Here is a 24,240-nt window from a genome sequence, read left to right as displayed (position 1 = left end):
TATTTATGCACAAACGTTTTGTTGTAATTGCTCCAGACTACTTACATGCTACTGATGATTCATCATTCATTACGCTTTAGGACATTGTAGCTGAAAACAGAGTTAACAACTTGTTCCTGGACAGAACCTGTCAAAATAATTGTACGTCTGTAGCAGGTTTGGGGGAAGGTGGTACATATACTTCCTGCCGCACTAACGACATTAGCTCGCAATATCAGAGTTTCATGAAGTAATACATTGCATGTACGTGACGCTTCCGGTGTATTATAAAAAAAGGCAGTCACCTCGTCGAACTGTGTAACGAAACACTGCTGAAAAACTGGGAAGGAAATGTGAAGTTCCGGCTGGCTGCAAATTTCTATGACCCGACGTTTGTCAGCTGGCGTTCTCATTTCCCACAGAGCACCACAAGTAAGCCCGCTACAGTACGAGTTAAGTGTATCTCGTGGAACGTGCTGGGGTCTTACACTAGCTGTGCTCGAATTGTCGATAAACGTGTAGGCATCTGTGCTCGAGTTGGGCACGATCTCTCGACGTCTTGCTGTAGAATGTCAAGTTTGTTTATTCCTGTTGCATTTGTAATACTGTCAGGATGGATTCTTGACGTTTCTGACTCTCTCCCTGCGCATGTGCGGGTGATAAGAGAGGCTCCAGGTGAACGACTTGAACCCGGTCTCAGTGAGATGCCAAGAGGAGAACTTCATCACGGATCAGCAGATGCAGCACTCGCACTCGCGTCCCACACTAGACACCATCCAGAAGGAGACCTGACCTTAGGCAGAGCTGCTGCAGGTCTTCCTTCTGGAAAATCTGCGCATATGGACGGACGCCTTCCTGGCGAACATCATTTGAGTGGTCATTTAGGACAAGGTCACCACAGAGAAGGTGAACTGGAAGGAAGCGGTCAGGTATCTCTTCCTGTCAGTGGTGGCGTAGACCTGAAAAAGATATCAGGTGAGATCGAAGGAAATATGGGTCATGCAGCTATTGCTTCCGAAGGCAATGGCCTAGACAAAAAAGCCGTAGCATTAGAAGTGCTTCGCCGTATGTCAATGCAGAATACCAAAGCTGGAGGTACAGCCACAGTTCCATCTGGTGGACTTCATGCCCATGGCATTGATGGGCACAGTGCCGAAGGCGGCATAGCAGAGGGCAACCCACATGGAGGCGCACATATTTCTGGAGGAGGGCTGCCTGGGGGTATTCATGGCAACCCTCAAGTACCCCAAGCTGATCCGTCATCCATTGGTCTCAGTGGAAGTGGACATAGTATTTCGAGCACTGACTATGGTGCCCCAGGGGGCGGCGCCGCTGGACTGGAACACATGAGTGGAGGACAAGTCCATCACCCAGCAGCTGTAGCAGGAGGCCACAAAGAAAACTCCATAGGCCCTCCTGCCGGAGGATTAGGTGTTGCTTCTGGGGGGCAACAGGAAATAGTAGGCGAACTTTTGGAAATGTGGGCGAAAATTGGAGGTCCTGAAATGCTTGGTAAGATAGCAGCAATGAGTCAGAACATGCATGGAGTTGGTGCTGGTGGACTTCCAACATTCTCTTCTCATCCTCCACCACCAGGAGCGCCGACAGTTGGAGGTTCTGGCACCATGGGAGGAAATACCCACTCTTTCACGCGTGGTGAAGTTTCTCGAGGAGATGCGCGACATATAACAAGCGCAGGTAGTGGAGCAATTACGTATAGTGGAGCTAGCAGTAACGCTTCTCAGCCAACGGAGATAGTCTACGTTATGATGATGCCAGGATCTGGTGATATGCCCAAAGGACCTCCCCTAACAGGTTCAGCGTCCGCCTCAGGTGGGAAAAACACAGTGATGGGACAACTTCCATTCGCCTACGGTAGTGGTGCTTACGCAACATACAATACTGCAGGAACTTACAAAATGGCACAAGGTGCTGGAACACCTGGAGCAATCAGTTACACGGCGATACCTGTGGGCTATGTCGCTACGAGGGGGTATTCCGTGCAAAGCAGACCGATGTACTATAGTGGAACGGCTAGACCTAGAGGCAGCACATACAATGCATGGCCAATGACATATGGAGTGGCAGGATCTAAACCGTACTCGGTGCTTGCCTACACCGCCGTCCCTGTTGGCCAAGTGGTGACTGCCAGGGCTCAGCAAGGTGTGAGGCCCGCAGCAACTGCCCAAGCAGCCTATTATACGGTACAAGGAGGCAGGTAAGGTTATGTTGTAGCTATTCTGGAAAAATAATGAACTGAAAAGTGTAGCAATCAAACTCTCACTGCTCAGTACAGCCTCTGAACATGATGTAGAAATTATGGGTGTTTTAGTAGCCCAATTAATATGGCATGTACTCTTAAATAAGTTATTTGTTATGTTGGCATCTGTGTCTCTTCGTCTATTTTCAGCACCTACTGTTTCTGTTCAGTTAGGAGCTTATGCAAGTCTTTATAAAACTTTTCCCTCTTGATTCATAACATGTTATGATGTACATTCGCTTACCACTTCTCATTAAATGTGTTGAAGTTTGCATTTCCTGCTCTGATGGCCTGCGATTCCCTGTTTGTATATTTTTGTAAATGTGAGTGTAATTATTTCCGTTAATGGTGGTCTCCACTGTTTATGTTCCCTTCATTATCTGTATTGGAAGAAACACACGTAATTGCACATTTAATTATTCTGACAAATGTTCTGCATATCACGCTATTTGCATCAGAAACTTCATCCCTACGGTCTCTAGTCTTCTTGCTCTCTCTTCCGTTAGAACTTGCTCCATGGAGAGAAATATCTGTAGCTTTGGTCTGGTAAAATGCACCGATAACAGAAACAGCAACAAAAGTTGCATTATAATTACAAAATTCTTACAACTGAACGACCCGCAACACATCATTTATTATTATTCTGTAATACTTATTCAGTACTACTTGTACATCTTACTGTATATGAAAAGAGCGTGCATGCACAACCAATTGTTTTGCATACAAAGTTAGAGTGTCTCACATAGACGCTTTCAGAGGGAATGCAATACGTTTTAACATACAGAATTTAGATGACGGTCGGAACATAAACGAAAAGCATATTCCCTGCTACAGTACCGCTTTGTCTTCTTTTTCACCGACCTACATACTTATCTACATAACAAATCATAATGGGATTTCATATTTCGGAACCGATAGTATGAGCAAGTAAACGAAACTATTCCTAAGATTGATTGTTATAGGATTTATTCAATGGATTGCTAAATGAATTTTGGATTTAACTTGTTTTATGTCCTCGAAAATACGACAAAAGCGTATTTTTTATCTGTTTTAAGCCATGAATTAATTTTTTTTTTAGTTTGGCAGTTTTCCGTTTTTTATGATAAGAAGAGGGTTCCTACGAACAGTGTACAGTGATATTCTTCTGAAGAACCTGATATTAAATACTGATGATCTTTCTACCAAGTTTCGGGAAGAAAATTCAATTTATCACCTACTTTTACTTAAGAACAAATAGGACTGAAATTAATTTCTCGTATGGTTATGACAAGGGATAGTGACGAGCGTTTGATTTACAGAAACGCTTTATTCTCTGAACATACAAATCAACAAGCTATTTATTGTGCACTGAGGAAACTGGTACAGCTTTACGGAACGGAATTTGTTGTAATGAATCACTGTTATCAATGTGAAGTTCGACGATTCATAATTTTACTTCCCATGGTCTTCCTAAGTCATCGCAGAAGAATATGCATTGTGGAATATCACTGTCGATTTATTACCACAGTAAATCACTTAGTTAATGCCCCATGCCTCACTAAGTCCTTACCAACAAGTATGAATTGTGTTAGGGCCGTTTGACGCGTGGTACGTCTCTATTCACAACTGATTACTGCGTGTACCGAATGATTGTCAACATTTTAAGTAAGGGAGATGCAACTAACCGGAGTGTTTCCTTATATTTGATGGGAGACTCTCCATACTGGAATCTATCAACGTTTTTCCCAGAAATTTACTCCCTCTATACATTATAGTGTGCCGAGCTAGGTGGAAAATCCTATTATCGTACCCAACGCTCTGACATCTAACATGGTCAGATAGATGACGTCTGGTTTCACTTCATGAAAGATAAGCAGTTCTGGCGTTACTATTTTTGCAGGAGATAAGGCGTAAAAAATCAAGACACTTGCCGATCTAGAAAAGCGTTCGACATGGTAAAATGGTGAATGATGTTAACAATTCTCAGGAAAATGGGTCTAATTAACACTGTTGGCAAACTGGAACTGTGTGCCGGACTAATGCTCCAAAGTACGATCTACCCATTTGCGGGCAAGTGTCTCCTTCCCTATGTCGAGTTAACCCGCGTAACTTGCCCCCGAAAATCAAAGGTATCAGGTTCGAGTCCGGGTCCGACCCACAGTTTTAATCTTCTAGATACTTAAAAACAGCATACACTCAGCTGGCGAATGGAAATTTCATTCTAGATACAATCCCCTTGGATAAGGCTAAACCAATTTTTAAACAACATCCTCTTTCGCAAGAGCACCAGTCCCTGAAGCTGTGCAGGAGAACTTCTGTGAAGTCCGGCACAGACTTTTAATATGGCAGTAAGTTTCAAATAAGAGCATGTTCGGATGCATAGTGTAAAATTCATTTAGTGTAATTTGTGTCTCGGATGGATAACAAACAATACACATAAGGATCAAGAGTGAGATGACTGAATGGACTTGCACAGACTGAAAAGGGCATAAGGTAGAATCTTTCTCCGCTACATCTACATCCACATATACCTTCCACAAACCAAGCATATGGTGCATGTCGGGGGCAGGCACGTGTACCTTGCACCACTACTGGTCACAATCCTTCCTGTTCCACTCGCAAATGACTGTCTCTATGCCTCTGTACGAGCCCGCGTTTCTCCTCTTCTCTTCTCTATCTTCACGCGAAATGTACGTTGGCCGCAGAAGAATCGTTCGGCAGTCAGCTTGAAATTGCGATTCTGCAATTTTTCTCAATAGCATTCCGCAAAGAGAACGTCGTCTTCCCTGCGTGAATTCCCAGTTTAACTCACGAAGCAAATCTGTATTACTTGAATGGTGATGGAGAACGTCGTCTTCCCTGCGTGAATTCCCAGTTTAACTCACGAAGCAAATCTGTATTACTTGCATGGTGATGGAACGTTCCGGTAATGAATCTACCTACACGTGTGTGAATTGCTTCGACATCTTCCTTTAATCTAATCCGGTAGGAATCATACACAATTTAGCAGTACTCGGAAAGGGTAGCACCCATTTCCGACACCCTGTCTCCCTTATATATGAGCTACAGCCTCCTAAAACTCTCCCAATAAACGAAAGTCTACCATTCACCTAACTTGCCTGCTCGGTTAGCCGTGCGGTCTAACGCACAGCTTTCCGGATAGAGAAGGAGTGCCTGGTCCCTGGCACGAATCCGCCCGGATGAATTGTGTCGAGGTCCGGTGAGCCGGCCACTCTGTGGATGTCTTCTAGGCGGTTTTCCATTTGCCAAGGCGAATGCGTGCTGGTTCGCCTTATTCGGCCTCAGCTACACTATGTCGGCGATTGCTGCTCAAACAAGTTCTCCACGTACGCGTACACCACCATTACTTTACCACGCAAACAAAGGGGTTACCCTCGAGTAGTGTGAGACGTTACCTGGGGTAGGGGTGGTCTATGGGGGCCGAACCGCACAATAACCCTGAAAGTGTGGTTCGGTGTGGGGCGGCGGAGGGGTGAAGTGGACTGTGGTAGTCGTCGTGGGGTTGTGGACCACTGTGGCTGCGGCGGGAACGGAGCCTCTCCGTCGTTTCTAGGCCCCCGGTTAACATACAATACAATTCACCTACCTTACTACCATCCTTACGTGATAGCTTAATCTATCTCACATCTCTTTGCAAGGTGGCACCTAAATATTTTGATACGTAGTAATTATTGAAATTAAAGAAAACTTGGAAGGGAGGACCCACCAATATAAGTTTCTTTTCACACAACCTGTTTATTTAACAATATATAACCTATGTTTTACAGATAATCGAAGCATTTACACATAAAATTTTCTTTTAGAAAATGAACAGATTTTAAGTTGAATAAGCTTTTAATCTTTGCAAAAGAAATCTGGAGTGCTGTATTGCAGAACAGCAAAAAATATGACAATGATTACAAGACAGCCGGACCTGCAGCTCTCCAGTTATCGGTTGAAACAGCGGTGTTTGCTACTCCACTTGGCTCAGTCTGTCTTATTAAATGCCCTTCAGCTGCAAAACATGAAAACAATGTAAGCACCATTGATGACAAGAGTGATTCAGTTACTCAAAACAGATGACTCCACTTTTAATTTGAAAGCTGTATGTCGAAAGATTCTGGGTTAAGATGCGCATCTGTGCTTAAAGTTTAAACAGGTTAGCAAACAATATGACAATGATAAAGCTTTGTTCAAAGCGACAAACCTTTTAATTGCAATCGAAAACCAAGGTGCACCTAGATCCCAATACGTCCCTTCTGAAAATTTATTTTGATTAAAGCCCTGGTGATAGTTGGCTGTTAATATTTGCAAAACTTAAACTGATTGTCAGTTATTAAGACCGCTCGGAAGGAATGTCTTAAAACATTCCTTGTGAACACTTACTACATGAGAATTCACTCGGCGGAACCACAAGATCCAGCTAAAATACATCAATAATGACCGGGTCATTCAGACACAGAAACTAACAGCTTAGTACGACAGGTTATTCAGATTCTAACTAATGACTGAGAAATGCAGTTACAATCAATGATCTGGACCGGTTAACGGCTAAATCTAACAAGGTCCCTCTTTTGTTTAACGACAACCTGTGCTTTAGTACAATTGCTCCAGCTGTAGTTACCGCCAGGAGCTGATTCTTTAGAACATTAATGATCGGGTATAAACCGTAGAGGAAAGGCAATATAACAGCGGGACAAATTTTCAAACGGCAACTAGTGTGCTAGTACAATTTTACTGCCTATATTTACGACCAAAGAGGCGACCAAGTAAAGCTCTGAGGGTCGGAAACAAACCAGAAAATAATAAGGAGAGCAGGTAGACAATGACAAAAATCACCACAAGGATTACAGTATATTACTCCCCTTTATCAGCAAGCAGTTCCATGGATATACTGTGCGTCGCAGCGGTTACTGAGTGGTGCCGATGAAAGCCAGGTAGAAGAGGAAAACCAGGTCACGAGCGGCCGTCCGACACGAATGTTGCCAACCAACCGACGGGATGTCGGTCTGCTGCTTGCAGCCGACGCTGAGTGAAGTTCTCCGGTATCTTCACTATGCGCAGGCCCTCCTTGTGCAGCTCGTGGGTTCGGCCGCTCGAACCTCGTGACCACCTCTCGTCGCGGCGCTACCGCCAACCCCCAAATTTCGTGCCTCCGTCTCGGGCCAGCGAACCCCGTATAGATAGCGGCAATCAAAGATCTTCTAAGGACACAACCAACAGATACCAACTTTTCCTCATAGATATGGGCAATGGTGCTGCAAGAGGGATAGTCAATACTACACCTGAGCCAGTGGCGCCAAATAGAACAGTCTACTGATTTGCCTTTTTTTACACACTGCTGTTTTCGGACATTATGACATTGTATTTCCTACTCGACTCCATTAACTGACATTGTTATAAATTTAGAGCAAGCTGCTATTCACCAAACCACTAGAAATTCTGTCTGAGTCAATTTCTATCCCTATACAATCACTCAACGACGACAATTTCTGTATACTACAACATCGTCACCAGAGAGCCGTAGATTGTTGTTCAGCCTCTCCAGTAGATCACTTATGTATGAAGACAGTAAGAGCGGTTATATCGTACTTCCATGGTGCACTTATGCTGACCCCCGTGTGTACTCTTATTCTCTGTACACATAAAAGATCTGCCGGAGAGGGTGAGCAGCACAACGCAATGAGTCCTCTTTCTTAAGCATTCTTCTAACAAAAAGCATATCTAGGAACCTACTCCGCATGTTCTTGCGTTCGTTAATATTTTCCAGTAGGGCACTGTGTCAAAAGCTTCCCGGAAATTCATTAATATGGGGTTTACCTGCACCCCTTCATCCATGGTTCGCAGGATATAGTGCAAAGAATGGAGATGATTTTCTAAATACAGGCTGACTTGTGGACAGCAGCTTTCCCGTATCAAGGCAGCTTATCATATCCAAACTGAAAATATGTTCATGAATCCTGCACCAAACCGACATGAACTATGTTGGCTCGTAATATTCCGCATCCGTTATTTTACTCTTATACACAGCTTTTTTTTTTTTTTTTTTTTTTTTTTTTAAGTCAGTTAGGACTTTGCGCTGGGCAAGACATCTGCGATAAATGTAAGCTAAAGAGGGCTCATTGCCGTGGAGGGTTCTATGTAAAACGGAACTGAGATCCCATTCGGACCTGGCAACTTATTTGTTTACATTTATTTCAGTTGCTTCTCTACGGTACGGCAGGCATACCTATTACTATGTTCTCCTTAAGAGAATCTGTGCAACAGTTAAACGGCGGCATGTTTGTGCTATCTTCCATGCGTAAATAATTTCTTAAACAACAAATTTAAAGCTTAAACTTTGCTTTAGCTACCCTCCATTGCTACACCAGGCTGGTGAATGAGTGACTGGATACAAGCATACACAAGCTTGGCAGTTTTACTTAGGACCAGAATTTTGTCTGGTTCTCTGCAAGATATTTCGCTAGGGTGCGATGGTCGTATTTATACCTACACTGTTGAACCTGTGCATCGGAGAACGTATGAAAGTATAGTGTTAGTGTCAACTGTATGAATTAAATTGTGGGAGAAATTTGTAAAAAAAAAAATGTCTGGGGCAAAACATTGATTGACGGTGGGAAAAGAGGACGAAAAGGAACTGGGTATTTCAGATGACGTGTTACAAAATAACAGCAGAAGTACGAGATGTGTTCAAGTAATCGGTGTGGAAGGAAATATATGGCAAACGCTGTTTAGATGGGGTAGGATGGTAGGACATTTGTAATGACATAAGGGAATAAGATATTAGTTACTTCAGGGATCCGTAGAGCGGGAAAACTGTGGAGGATGATATCATTTGAAGTGTAAATGCAAAGAAGTCTGTAGCGAGCAGCGTGTGATCGACTGCTGTCCTGACTATAGGTAGAGTACAGCCTTTCGTCGAAGAGGCACTAAGAGGTTGGCAAGCCCGTTGCCCTGGGAATGACCAATGGTATCAGTCTAACTGGACTAGGGCTATCCTAGAGTCACTGGAACGATGGGATGTTCCCGCCTCTGGTCGGGATGAAACTTGAGACCACCTAGGGCGCGCGCGGAATTAGCCGAGCGGCCTAAGGCGCTGAAGCCATGGACTGTGCGGTTCGTCTCGGCGGAGGTTCGGGGCCTCCCTCGGGCATGGGTGTGTATGATTGTCCTTGGATAATTTAGCTTGATTAGTGTGTAAGCTTTGGGACTGATGACCTTAGCAGTTAAGTCCCATAAGATTTCACACACACACACACACACACGCACACCACCTGGGCCGAAGTGTACCGTTCTACCCTCTAGACAACCATTGCCAAAATGTGATATTAACTATTACCAACAGCTGTGCTCGCATATTGGTAGTTCTGTTATGTTAATGTAAGGTGAGTAAGTAACCTATTGTAAGTGCAATAACGTCAGCTGGCCTTTCTTGTCTGTCTCTTCGGGTAAGCATAGCTCGTTATGCACCACCTGCCCCTCCGCATTGCTGACGAGCAGTGTTTGCAGAGGGGTGTGGGGCAGGGGCACACATCTATGCATCTTGCTGCTGAAGTAGCTATGTGCCTTATGCAACAAATTTATTAATTTTTTACAGTCAGTTTTTGTTCACTAATATTAAGTTGAAGTACTTTTTTAACTTGCTAAAGCAACCTCTCTTGCTCCTCGGGGTAGAAGCTATCTCCACACGAAGTTCTTTTGACATTGGTTCAGTATTTTAGTCAAGTAATTTTAACAGAGTTATTTTCGCCTTTATACCATTAGCTTACAGAGTACTGTTTGTGGCTGTGACATGTTCTAAGTGTGCTTGATAGAACAACTTCTGAATGAGTTTATTTGCACTCACTACAGTACATTCATTACGCTTGCAGTTTCTGCATTTACATGGTGTTTGCTTTGACCTGAGGTAACTAGACATCGTGGGAACTATTAAATCCACGTCGTTGTTGTTGCAATTTAGCTTGTAACAAGACATTGAAACGGCTGACCATATTGTACTGTATAATAAAATTTTCCCAACTAAATAAATTTTGGACATAAATATCAAGTGTTAGAACACGGAGGTTCATATTTACATTCTAAATGAAATATAAAATCAGATGTGTCGGTTCTTAATTTCAAAAACAAGCACACTTGATATTTGTCGATTACAGCGCTGAATGGGAAACAATGGTTTGAGTAAACAGTGCGTATTTTTTTGACGTAGAGTCCAGTATGAAATAAAAATGCGCTGTTCTCATTTTTAAATACAAAGTTGTCCCCGCCAATGCAGGAGGGGTGGTTTCGAAATGGCCAGTTGCAGCACAGACTGACGTCACCTTTACTAATATTTACTTTTCGCCCACAACATTTTTTTAGAAGCATCATATTCGACATATTAGTCGTCTGAAAATGAAAACACCGTAAATGTAATATGGGAACCTGTACTTGTTTATGATGGCTGTTATGTTAATCATTGCTAATAACAATCATTCTTAGAGACAAATGAAATACAGCTCAATAATACTACGACCCTGATTGAAGCCCACGCTGTCATAACTCTACAATCAAAACGACTGTGCTTGTTGGAGCATGGAATAGGGCTTCGGCTACATAAAAACGGTAGATGAAACAACGTCAAATTCTACAGTCTGTTCTATGACGGCTTGTTCCATGTGTTCCTGGTAAATTACTGACCTTGGGGAACTTCATGTAAATCACAACTGGTCTCGTTGTTTGAGGTCTATTACAAAAGTTACACACCATTCACAATGGGTAATATTTTTGAATTCTTGTTCTCTTTTCTGCTCATTCATTTATATTTTAATGGCAGATATTGCGACCAGGATTCTGTCAGCATTCGGGGGAGAGGGGGGGGGGCAAAGAGAAGAATTGTTGTTGTTGTTGTGGTCTTCATTCCTGAGACTGGTTTGAGGAAGCTCTCCATGCTACTCTATCCTGTACAAGCTCCTTCATTTCCCATTACCTACTGCAACCTACATCCTTCTGAATGTGCTTAGTGCATCCATCTCTTGCTCTCCGTCTACGATTTTTACCCTCCACGCTGCCATCTAATGCTAAATTTGTGATCCCTTGATGCCTCAGAACATGTCCTACCAACCGATCCCTTCTTCTAGTCAAGTTGTGCCACAAAATTCTCTTCTCCCCAATCCTAATCAATACCTCCTCGTTAGTTACGTGATCTACCCACCTAATCTTCAACATTCTTCTGTAGCACCACATTTCCAAAGCTTCTATTCTCTTCTTGTCCAAACTAGTTAATGTCCATGTTTCACTTCCATACATGGCTACACTCCATACATTTTCAGAAACGAGTTCCTGACACTTAAATCTATACTCGATGTTAGCAAATTTCTCGTCTTCAGAAACGCTTTCCTTGCCATTGCCGGTCTACATTTTATATCCTCTCTACTTCGACCATCATCAGTTATTTTGCTCCCCAAATAGCAAAACTCCTTTACTACTTTAAGTGTCTTATTTCCCAATCTAATTCTCTCAGCATCACACGACTTAATTCGACGACATTCCATTATCCTCGTTTTGCTTTTGTTGATGTTCATCTTATATCCTCCTTTCAAGACACTGTCCATTCCGTTCAACTGCTCTTCCAAGTCTATTCCCGTCTCTGACAGCTTTACAATGTCGTCGGCGAACCTCAAAGTTTTTATTTCTTCCCCTGGATTTTAATACCTACTCCGAATTTTTCTTTTGTTTCCTTTACTGCTTGCTCAATACACAGATTGAATAACATCGGGGAGAAGCTACAACCCTGTCTCACTCCCTTCCCAACCACTGTTCCCCTTTCATGTCCCTCGACTCTTATAACTGCCATTCGCTTTCTGTACAAATTGAAAATAGCTCCCTGTATTTTACTACTGCCACCTTTAAAATTTGAAAGAGAGTATTCCAGTCCACATTGTCAAAAGCTTTATCTATGTAAAAAAATGCTAGAAATGTAGGTTTGCCTTTTCTTAATCTTTCTTCTAATGTAAGTCGTAGGATCAACATTGCCTCACGTGTTCCAACATTTCTACGAAATCCAAACTGATCTCCCCCGAGGTTGGCTTCTACAAGATTTTCCATTCGTCTGTAAAGAATTCGCGTTAGTATTTTGCAGCTGTGACTTATTAAACTAATAGTTCGGTAATTTTCACATCTGTCAACACCTGCTTTCTTATGGATTGGAATTATTAGATTCTTCTTGAATGCTGACGGTATTTGGCCAGTCTCGTACATCTTGCTCACCAGAATTTTGTCATGACTGGCTCACCCGAAGCCGTCAGTAGTTCTAATGGAATGTTGTCTACTCCCGGGACCTTGTTTCGACTCTGTCAAAAATCTTCACGCAGTATCCTATCCCAATTCATCTTCATCTACAACCTCTTCCATTTCCATAATATTGTCCTCAAGTACATCGCCCTTGTATAGACCCTCCATATACTCCTTCCACCTTTCTGCTTTCCCATCTTTGCTTAGAACTGGGTTTCCATCTGAGCTCTTGATATTCATACAAGTGGCTCTCTTTTCTCCAAAGGTCTCTTTAATTTTCTTGTAGGCAGTATCTATCTTACCCCTAGTGAGATGAGCCTCTAAATACTTACATTAGTCCTCTAGCCACGCCTGGTTGGCCATTTTGCACTCCCCGTCAACCACATTTTTGAGACGTTGGTATTCCTTTTTTCCTGCTTCATTTACTGCATTTTTATATTTTCTCTTTTCATCAATTAAATTCAATATTTCTTCTGTTACCCAAGGATTTCTACTAGCCCTCGTCTTTTTACATATATGATCTTCTACTGCCTTCACTACTTCATCCCTCAGAGCTACCCATTCTTCTTCTACTGTATTTCTTTACCACATTCCTGTCAATTGTTCCCTTATGCTCTCCCTGAAACACTCTACAACCTCTGGTTTATTCAGTTTATTAAAGTCCCATCTCCTTAAATTCCCACCTTTTTGCAGTTTCTTCAGTTTTAATCGACAGTTCATAACCATTAGATTGTGGTCAGAGTGCACATCTGCCTCTGGAAATGTCTTACACATTAAAACCTGGTTCCTGTATCTCTGTCTTACCGTTATATAATCTATCTTATACCTTTTAGTATCGCCAGGATTCTTCCATGTATACAACCATCTTTTATGATTCTTGAACCAAGTGTTTGCTACGATTAAGTTATGCTCTGTGCAAAATTCTACCAGACGGCTTCCTCTTTCATTGCTTACGCCCAATCCATATTCACCTACTACGTTTCCTTCTCTCCTTGTTCCTACGCTCAAATTCCAGTCACCCATGACTATTAAATTTTCGTCTCCCTTCTCTACCTGAATAATTTATTTCATCTCATCATACATTTCTTCAATTACTTCGTCATCTGCAGAGCTAGTTGGCATATAAACTTGTACTACTGTAGTAGGCATTGGCTTCGTGTCTATCTTGGCCACAACAATACGTTCACTATGGTGTTTGTAGTAGCTTACCTGCACTCCTATTTTTTATTCATTAATTAACCTACTCCTGCATTACCCCTATTTGATTTTGAATTTATAACCCTGTATTCATGTGACCAGAAGTCTTGTTCCTCCTGCCACCGAACTACACTAATTCCCATTATATCTAACTTTAACCTATCCATTTCCCTTTTTCAATTTTCTAACCTACCTGCCCGATTAAGGGATCTGACATTCCACGCTCCGATCCGTAGAACGCCAGTTTTCTTTCTCCTGATAACAACGTCCTCTTGAGTAGTCCCCGCCCGGAGGTCCGAATGGGGGACTATTTTAGTTCCGGAGTATTTTATCCGAGAGGACGCCATCAGCATTTAACCATACACTAAAGCTGCATGCCCTCGGGAAAAATTACGGGGGTAGTTTTCCCTTGCTTTCAGCCGTTCGCAGTACCAGCACTGCAAGGCCGTTTTGGTTATTGTTACAAGGCCAGATCAGTCAATCATCCAGACTGTTGCCCTTGCAACTACTGAAAAGGCTACTGCCCCTCTTCAGGAACCATACGTTTATCTGGCCGCTCAACATATACCCCTCCGTTGTGGTTGCACCTATGGTACGTGTATCTGTATCGTTGAGGCACGCAAGCCTCACCACCAACGGCAAGGTCCATGGTGGTGGTGGGGGGGGGGGGGGGGAGAAGTATTATAGGAATGTTAAGAGTTACTGGAATAAGGGGAACGGACTTTTACCCAAGATTTTATTCCATCAGCGTATACCTTTAAAAGTTTTTAAGCACATCGTGAATTAATAACCACACTGGAAGATAACGGAACCCATAACCATCATCCCTACCATCACCAAACATAAAAGCAGCTAACTTAGGCCAGGAGCTCTGTCTGGTGTTGTATGATAAAAGGGCAGAATTGCACCTCCCAGCTGACGTTTCAGCCGGTTTAATACCAGGCACCTGGAGATGCCGTAAATGTCCGTGTGTATATAAGCACGTATTTAAAGCGTTAAGGGTACCCATAAATGTCAATGGGCCATTCAGATTAATGGCCGATGCTTCATCTATAATGAGCTCTCGTTCGAAAGGCAGTTATTTTCTTCGGAAATTTGCTTCGGCACGGGCGGCATACTTCTGTATGAAATCGTCGCCACAACATCGCAGCGTAAAAATTCACGTAAACTGGGCCAAAGAAAACATTAACGAAAGCAGTTTGGCTGGTTATGTGAAGATTTGTTGACGACGAAAAAATGTACCAGTACACAAATTCTGGCGTTTGCTAACACGATAAATGTACAAGCACTTGAATTTATGAAAGACAGACATTCTGACAGAACTCGCTGCATTTCATATCATAGCACATTTGACACTATGTAAAACGTTCTTGTTACATGTTGTTGTTGTTGTGGTCTTTAGTCCAGAGATTGGTTTGATGCAGCTCTCCATGCTACTCTATCCAGTGCAAGGTTCTTCATCTCCCAGTACCTACTGCAACCTACATCCTTCTTAATATGTTTAGTGTATTCATCTCATGGTCTCCCTCTATGGTTTTTACCCTCCACGCTGCCCTCCAATACTAAATTGGTGATCCCTTGATGCCTCAGAATATGCCCTACCAACCGATCCCTTCTTCTAGTCAAGTTGTGCCACAAATTTCTCTTCTCTCCAATTTTATTAAATACTTCCTCATTAGTTACATGATCTACCCATCCAATCTTCAGCATTCGTCTGTAGCACCATATTTCGAAAGCTTCTATTCTCTTCTTGTCTAAACTATTTATCGTCCATGTTTCACTTCCACACATGGCTACACTCCATACAAATACTTTCAGAAACGACTTCCTGACATTTAAATCTATACTGGAAATTAACAAATATCTCTTCTTCAGAAATGCTTTCCTTGCCATTGCCAGTCTACATTTTATATCCTCTCTACATCGACCATCATCAGTTATTTTGCTCCCCAAACAGCAAAACTCATTTACAACTTTAAGTGTCTCATCTCCTAATCTAATTCCTGCAGCAACACCCGATTTAATTCGACTACATTCCATTATTCTCGTTTTGCTTTTGTTGATGTTCATAATATCTCCCGACAGCCCTTCGAGCAGTCGCTTCCTGATTTAAATATTAAAAATTGAGCAATAGGAGAAAGAGCGTAATGGCATAGGATGTACCTTTTCAACAAATGTTTATTTGGAAGCCGTTTATAGTTAACTGCCCTCAGATTCTTTATTTGTTCTTGTATTATCAAGGGAAAGCGCTCAGACTCGAACAACTGAATCGGCTCATATTTGGCAGGTCACTGATGACCAGTCAACGACCCAGTCCATTCCGCTTAAAAGCAGCCGACACCATTATGGAGCCACAACCATCTTAAACGGTGGCTTGCTGACATGGGCTCATGGCTTATAGGGGATTGCCTCACACTCTAACCCTACCATCAGCTCTTACTAACTCAATCCGATCTCATCTGACCAGGCTGCGGTTTCCCAATCTTCTAGAGCCCAACCGATATGGTCACGAGCCCAGGAGAGGCGCCGCAGGCGTTGTCTTTCTGTTACCAAAGTCACTCACGTCAGTCGTCTGCTGCCATAGCTCATTAACGCCAAATTTCGTCGCACTGTTCTAACGGACAAGTTCTTCGTACGTCCCACGTTGATTTATGCGGTGTTTTCACGTTGTGTTCTTTGTCTGTTAGGACTGAAAACTCTGTGCAAACGCCGCTTCTCTCAGTCGTCAAGTGAAGACCGTCGACCACTGCGTTGTCCGTGTTCAGAAATAATGCCTGTAATTTGGTATTCTCGGCAAACTCTTGACGCTGTGGGCCTCAGAATATCGAATTCCCTATATATTTCCTTAATTAAATGTCCCTTGCGTCTAGTTCCAACTACCGTTCTGCGTTTAGAGTCTATTAAGTCTCGTAGCGCGGCCATAAATCACATCGTAAACCTTTACCCATGAGTCACTGATTACAAATGAAAGCTCCGCCAATGCACTGCCATTTTATACCTTGGGTGCAACATACTACCGCCGTCTTTATACGCTCCTGGAAATTGAAATAAGAACACCGTGAATTCATTGTCCCAGGAAGGGGAAACTTTATTGACACATTCCTGGGGTCAGATACATCACATGATGACACTGACAGAACCACAGGCACATAGACACAGGCAACAGAGCATGCACAATGTCAGCACTAGTTCAGTGTATATCCACCTTTCGCAGCAATGCAGGCTGCTATTCTCCCATGGAGACGATCGTAGAGATGCTGGATGTAGTCCTGTGGAACGGCTTGCCATGCCATTTCCACCTGGCGCCTCGGTTGGACCAGCGTTCGTGCTGGACGTGCAGACCGCGTGAGACGACGCTTCATCCAGTCCCAAACATGCTCAATGGGGGACAGATCCGGAAATCTTGCTGGCCAGGGTAGCTGACTTACACCTTCTAGAGCACGTTGGGTGGCACGGGATACATGCGGACGTCCATTGTCCTGTTGGAACAGCAAGTTCCCTTGCCGGTCTAGGAATGGTAGAACGATGGGTTCGATGACGGTTTGGGTGTACTGTGCACTATTCAGTGTCCCCTCGACGATCACCAGAGGTGTACGGCCAGTGTAGGAGATCGCTCCCCACACCATGATGACGGGTGTTGGCCCTGTGTGCCTCGGTCGTATGCAGTCCTGATTGTGGCGCTCACCTGCACGGCGCCAAACACGCATACGGCCATCATTGGCACCAAGGCAGAAGCGACTCTCATCGCTGAAGACGATACGTCTCCATTCGTCCCTCCATTCACGCCTGTCGCGACACCACTGGAGGCGGGCTGCACGATGTTGGGGCGTGAGCGGAAGACGGCCTAACGGTGTGCGGGACCGTAGCCCAGCTTCATGCAGACGGTTGCGAATGGTCCTCGCCGATACCCCAGGAGCAACAGTGTCCCTAATTTGCTGGGAAGTGGCGGTGCGGTCCCCTACGGCACTGCGTAGGATCCTACGGTCTTGGCGTGCATCTGTGCGTCGCTGCGGTCCGGTCCCAGGTCGACGGGCACGTGCACCTTCCGCCAACCACTGGCGACAACATCGATGTACTGTGGAGACCTGACGCCCCACGTGTTGAGCAATTCGGCGGTACGTCCACCCGGCCTCCCGCATGCCCACTATACGCCCTCGCTCAAAGTCCGTCAACTGCACATACGGTTCACGTCCACGCTGTCGCGGCATGCTACCAGTGTTAAAGACTGCGATGGAGCTCCGTATGCCACGGCAAACTGGCTGACACTGACGGCGGCGGTGCACAAATGCTGCGCAACTAGCGCCATTCGACGGCCAGCACCGCGGTTCCTGGTGTGTCCGCTGTGCCGTGCGTGTGATCATTGCTTTTACAGCCCTTTCGCTGTGTCCGGAGCAAGTATGGTGGGTCTGACACACCGGTGTCAATGTGTTCTTTTTTCCATTTCCAGGAGTGTATATGCATATCACTGTCCCATGAGAATATTGAAATAAACGTTTGCGGCTCCTATATACAATGATGAAACCTGCTCAATTTTCACTTACCGATCCCGTAAATAACAAGCTAATTGCGTGACTTTTTTCAGAAATGTAATCATGTGGATGCAGCAGTACATCTGGCAATTTACAAAACTGGAAGTGGCTCAGAGATCAGCCAGATTTTGACAGGAACGCTTTGAGGAGAGCACACACTGTTCGAGTGGCTTCTATGAAATCTCGTTACTATAGTTGTTCCCATAATATGTACACATACAACTGGAATAGACTAGTAGCCTAAATGAAGTTTTAAAAAATAACGTCTCATGGCATATATTTCTACAACAGTTCGACCGGCTGCTGTTCCGTACTCCGCATATTTTTATGCAGGATTTACAATAAGAAGCGCCATCCGTATCATGGGAACTTACAGACTATGACCCGGGAGACGGACATTCAAATAATAATTTAGATTAATATTTTTAAATTTGATTAAAATGTATGAAATAATTTCTCTTAGCGCCATAGAGATCACTAAGCCCATAAATATACCTGAAAATTTGTTGTAGTTAACTTGTCACATCTATCAGATTACTTCTAAAATTTAAAGCGAGAAACGTGTGGTGCACGCAGTAAGTAATTGTTGCATGAGTAGTTCACCTTCTTATAAATATTTATTAAGGAATAAATGTGGACCTAGGAAAAATTAATTTACCTTTGTAGACTATTTTAAAATAGTGTTATGTAAAAAAGCCATTTTAGTACCAGTAGTTACTTTCTGCTTTTTAGTCCTGTGTGCAAAAATTTCTCAATGAATGGTTAACCTTTTGTTTCCATTATAACGGAGACTTGTTAAATTTCAGTTTTATTTCAGTGTCTTGTCACGTGACCTTATCTGAAAAAGTATAGTGCTATACCTACATACCAATAAAATATTTAGGTGTAAATGTGACTCTCTTCATGTGCAGTATATACGCTTCAATGGCAGTCTGTACATAAGACAATTTTGTTTGTTTCATGAAGCAGAAGTAACTATTTTGACTGCACCATCGCATGTAATGACACGGTGCCTATAGTGCAACACGTTTCTACTCAAGTCTGAAGATGGCCTTTACCGACCGAATTTAATAACCTGATTACTGATAAACATTGCGATCCAAACATGAAATTATAATAAAGAAGATACTTTCCTGGATCGCTGAAGACTCTATCACGACTATGTCACAGGTTGTAAAGAACACATCAGTCTGTTTAACTAATATGCTCCTAAAAATCAAAATGTGGGCAGAAAAAATTAATTTGATATAATTTTTATAAGACTCTTATTTCACTATGAGCAGTATACCTGCACCTTTTCCCTTGTATGCATATGCCACATATACTGCAAGTATCTCTTTCTCCTCCGTTATTACACCACTCTCTCTCCACATCTTCTTCTACACCCTCTCTCTACATCATCCTTTCTCCTCTTTTTATTCACCTCCTCCTGCCCTTTCTCTCTGTCAACCTCCTACTCCTCCTCCCTCAATGCATACCACTGTCTCCCTCTCTCTCCTCATTCCCTCGGTCTCTCTGCCCCTCACCCTATTCCTTCCTCCTGACGTTTTTATCCTCCTTCTCCTATCCCTTCTGTTGTCCACCACCTCCTCCTCTTTCCTTTGTCCGTCCCCCTAGCTCTGTCCGTCTCCCCATTCCCTCCCTCTCTCCGTACATCTCCTCTTTTCCCCTCTCTCCATCTATCTTCTCCTTCCTACTGTAACTATCTCATCGTTCTCCCACTCTGTGTTCAGCTGTGCCTTTCCCCGCATATTAACCCTAAAAGCAAACCGCAAAATACGCCAGTCATGTGCTACAGCCTTGATGTCAGGCGTTACCAAACATTTTCAGTCTCATTCCCACTGTACATATCGACAAGAAAGAGAGAGAATGTTGCATTGTCATCCAGTTCTTAGCTTTTCTTAAAGTATAGAGTCTCTAGTTCACTGGCTGGGAAGTTTCAAATCAATTGCAAAATTTTTACAGAGCAGACAGACAAGAAAGCAATTTGCATGTTAATAAACCTTCTGTCTGTTTGGTGCATAATGCTCGTTTTCGCCTGGAACCTCGTACCTGTATTAGAATGCATCACTTATAATTCCTCCTTCGTGTGCTACGGGAATCTCCGGTATGTTGCAGGACTGTGGCAACTACGCAGCGGCGACCAGCAGGTGGTGTGACATATACAGCTCTCCCAGCCGTCGTCATGCCCGCCCAGACGTACAAAGTGGCCTCTGGGTAACCCTCTCAACATATTAGCAACAGGTTAAGTTAAGAGTAAGTAATTAATTCTTGTCAACAGTCTTTTGACTGGTCTGGTTCGGCCAGCCACGAATTACTCTCTGGTGCCAACCACTATAGTAGCTATTCCACCCTACCTTCTCAATTATTTATTGAACGTACTCTTATTTCTGTCTTTCCCAGCAGTTCTTGCTGTCTAAGTTTCCCTCTAACACCATAGAAGTTGTTCCTTCATGTCTTAACACGTGTCTATCATTCTGACACTTTTCGTATTGGTGCTTTTTCTATACATTTTTTTCTGCGCCATCCCTGAGGAGAACACCATTCCTTAGCTTACCTTATCGGTTCATCACATTTTCGACGTACTTGTGTAGCGTGACAGCTCGAACGGTCCTGTTTTTTCCTTTTCCGCTCTTCCCACAGCCCATGCTGTAGAATGCTGTCTATAGACGTACATTCTCACCAATTTCTTCCTTCATATTAAGGCCTATATTAATACTAGCAGTCTTCTGTTGCCAGAAAGCCACTTTTGGCCAAGCTAGACCTTGCTTCGTCCGACGTATATTTTGTTTCAAAAATTTTATACTAAGTTTATCGCAAATCTCATTTCTTGTACTTTTCATTACTTTCGTCTTTCCTCCTTTAACTCTTATCACCTGCTCTGCACTCAGGTTGGTCATTCTGTCCAACAAGTCTTGTATTTTTCTTTGACTTTCAAAAGATAGCAACGTCAGTAATGAATCTACTAACTGATATTCTTTCACCATACAGAGAAAATTTTCGGTCATAATACGGGAATATGAAACGTGTTTCATGACTATTTTGTTATTCCACGTAGCTTGTTAGCATGGTGGCCTACAGAAGATGACTGAATTTTGAGATGACCTCAAAGGGCCAAGACTACGTGAGAAGAAACTTACAACGGAGGAGACAAAGTCTTCTGAAGATTTTCTTGCTGCACAGCACTGGTGCCGCTATGCGTCTCTTGGTGACAGGCGGAGCACTTCACATCGCAGCAAAGGGTTCTGTGATATTAGTTAAGAGCTGCTTCGAGAACCAAGCCAGCCTGGATCGTCATTCTTTTGCGTTCGGTCTCCCACTTAGACGTGACCTACCGTTTATTAGATACATACCGCTTGTTGGACATGAAGGTAGCTTTGACATTCAGTAGATGGAAGATTTGCAAAAACAATATGTTGACATTTTTCATGGATGAAAGTACATCACTATTATTAGGACTACGGTAACTACAGGTTATTTTAACTCCGGCTCTCCAGTGGTTTCCGTATGACGTTTCATTGCTAAAACTCGGCTCTGTTGTTAATTTTGCTTACTGGTCGACGCGTGAACTTCATTGGAATGTAGTGTAATTGAAATATTAGCAACAGAGTCGCAATATCTCTGTACTACACTGATCGGATTGTACTTCCCTACTTCTATGAACTCGGCGGAGACATTTTGTGGTTCCGACAACCCGGAAACTGGGCTCGTGTGTCATCGTTGGACGTTTCGGTACGGCATCCTTTCCACTGACGGAGTTGCTTCAAGATTAAAGAGGTAAGACGCAAGTGCACGCTATAGAGTAGGCGCACTACACGAGAGACTGATACTGCCCACAACTGTTGTCGTTGAGAAGAAAATAATTAAGGTCCGTGGAGCCTGTTGTTGCTGTTTGAAAAACACTAGGAAGTTTCTCGTCTAGCCAAAAAGAGGTCATATGTTTGTGTGTATATAGTTTAAACAATTGTTGCACACGGTGGACATTAGCATCTCTGGACAGCAGCGAGTTGCTTAACAAAGTCAATCTTTGTTTACTTTTGACGGCGCTCTTAGCGTATCACTTAGATTCCTTGTGAGGAGCATTTAACTTCAGTTCTGTATAGGTTGGCTCCTATCAAGTGCACTGTTTCTTAATGTGTTATTCGCAAAGAACTACAATGTCCTATCTTAAGGAATAAGGGCAAGAGAAATTTACGGGCCAGTACCAGTTTGCCAATTTACCAAACAAAGGACATTTACAGAAGAAACAGCTATGTGCAATTTGTCGGAAATGAGTATTAGACTGGACGGCTGTGGATTGAAATTGGTCAGCTAGGTACAGGCAACCTATACCACACCTAACACCCTTTTTCCACTCTCATCCAGCCATGCTTCACGAAATAAGTTAGCCCTGTCACGTAATATTATGGGCACAACAGTATAGGAGCTCGACATTGTTTCAGCGTTATATGATCTACTCAACCACACGAGGAACTGCTCCTCTTGCAAAAGATTGTTCTCAAATTCTCCCACCTACTTTTCTTCAGAACTAGCCATTAATCAATCGGGATCAAACAGCTATCCAAAGGTACGCTATTGGGACTACTCTGTGTAATGCATTAACTCAGCAAAGAGATCAAATTCTTTACATCCTTTATCAGCAAATAGATAAAAATATAATAAAATTGCTATATACGAAAAGTAAACTGATAAAAAAAACGATCAAACTCAGCAGCATTCTATAGAAATTCTCAAACTTGAATTAAAAAACTATCCGATGTTACGCCTGTAAGTAAAACCAGTGGTTGTTTCCACCATTATTTAATGAAACTTCGTATGACAGAATTTCAGTGAATAACTTACATGCCCATGAATCCTCCTGACCTGTGTGCAAACAGGTAGGTTGCTAGTGAAATTGGCACTCTCGCTTATTAACACAGGCTGTACGTAGAGAATTCTGAGAGTTAAGCTTTTATTCCCACTGCACTTTAAGAATGGCGCATTGTCAGGGGAGATTACATGTTCCCGGTTTCTTGCAGAAACACTTGGTCTTTGGTATGGACTACAGGTGCATCAGAGAGTGTGACTGGAATGATGCGGCACCTGGAAATGTATCTCAAAGTCTATCAGTAAGATTCTTGTGAATAAAACGTGTAAATGCCTAGATTTGTCGTGAAATGCTGGCGGTATGTGGACCTGATTCAGTGTCGCGTCCAGCCGTAGTAAAATAGCGACAACAACTCGACCAAGGCCGTTCTATCGTCCACTATGCTGATCACGATGTCGAAATCCTGCTCAATGCGAATCTTGTCTTATGAGAAAACTGAAAGAACCTCTAGGGTAAACAAATTTCCGAACGACGGCCATATTCACACAGCGGTTCTTGAATGACTCCGTGAGCAAGGACAGAACATCATTTCTCGAGGAAATGAACAATATGCAGAACGTCCCAAACATTGTTCTCTATGTTGGAAAGTAGTTTCACGTATCTGTGTCACTCAGGTGTGTTGTGCAGCACTTGATAAAAGCTATTAATTTTTGAAATACCCTAATGTTTCCTTAACCTACACATATACGACGACGTTATGTTCTTCCGCCCAGCGTAGTCTTCTTGGTGCGAGTAACAGTTGACTTCCTTACTTCGCGCCTGGGTACGGCGTTACGTTCAGTGTCTAGTTTAGGAGGTGCAATGAGTTTTTCTTTCTTTTCCTGGACACTAGAAACATCTTCGGATGAGTGTCCTCGAATAAGAATAAAATCGAGTATTAACGTAGTTACAATTATTTAAATAGTATTATCTAATTTGTAGAGTTAGCTCAATTGATTATTCATATTTTCTACTTGCCACATCGTATTTCATTATTATCAGTTTCAATGAGAACTTTGTTGTCTTCTGTTTTACAGAATGTAACAGCGACGCCACAAGAAGAAGCGAAGTTTTATTACATTATTCACTTCCTACGTGAAGTACCTAAAATTAATAACAAATTATCAAACAACTGTGTGATGTTTTTTTTCTGCAGAGACGAAATAAAGCTCTTCGAACTA

The 24,240-nt window shown here is 42.9% G+C and overlaps 1 protein-coding gene across 1 annotated transcript; it reads left to right on the top strand.

The window, feature by feature from the left end:
- Positions 1 to 387: 387 nt before the first annotated feature.
- Positions 388 to 24,240, top strand: LOC126267173 (PE-PGRS family protein PE_PGRS33-like). Its single transcript, XM_049972134.1, has 3 exons — positions 388 to 2,197; positions 20,332 to 20,430; positions 24,097 to 24,240. The coding sequence occupies exons 1-3, from the start codon at positions 549 to 551 to the stop codon at positions 24,101 to 24,103; spliced, it is 1,755 nt and encodes a 584-aa protein (XP_049828091.1). The 5' UTR covers positions 388 to 548; the 3' UTR covers positions 24,104 to 24,240.

Source organism: Schistocerca gregaria, chromosome 4 (assembly GCF_023897955.1).
Source record: "Schistocerca gregaria isolate iqSchGreg1 chromosome 4, iqSchGreg1.2, whole genome shotgun sequence".
NCBI lineage: Eukaryota > Metazoa > Arthropoda > Insecta > Orthoptera > Acrididae > Schistocerca > Schistocerca gregaria.
This window is presented reverse-complemented; position numbering and strand designations above follow the sequence as displayed.

Excerpts from the sequence above, each read along its gene's own strand:
- LOC126267173 (XM_049972134.1), top strand. The coding sequence starts at position 549 with ATGTCAAGTTTGTTTATTCCTGTTGCATTTGTAATACTGTCAGGATGG. Across the intron at positions 2,198-20,331 it reads TATACGGTACAAGGAGGCAG|GACTGTGGCAACTACGCAGC; the intron begins GTAAGGTTATGT and ends GGTATGTTGCAG.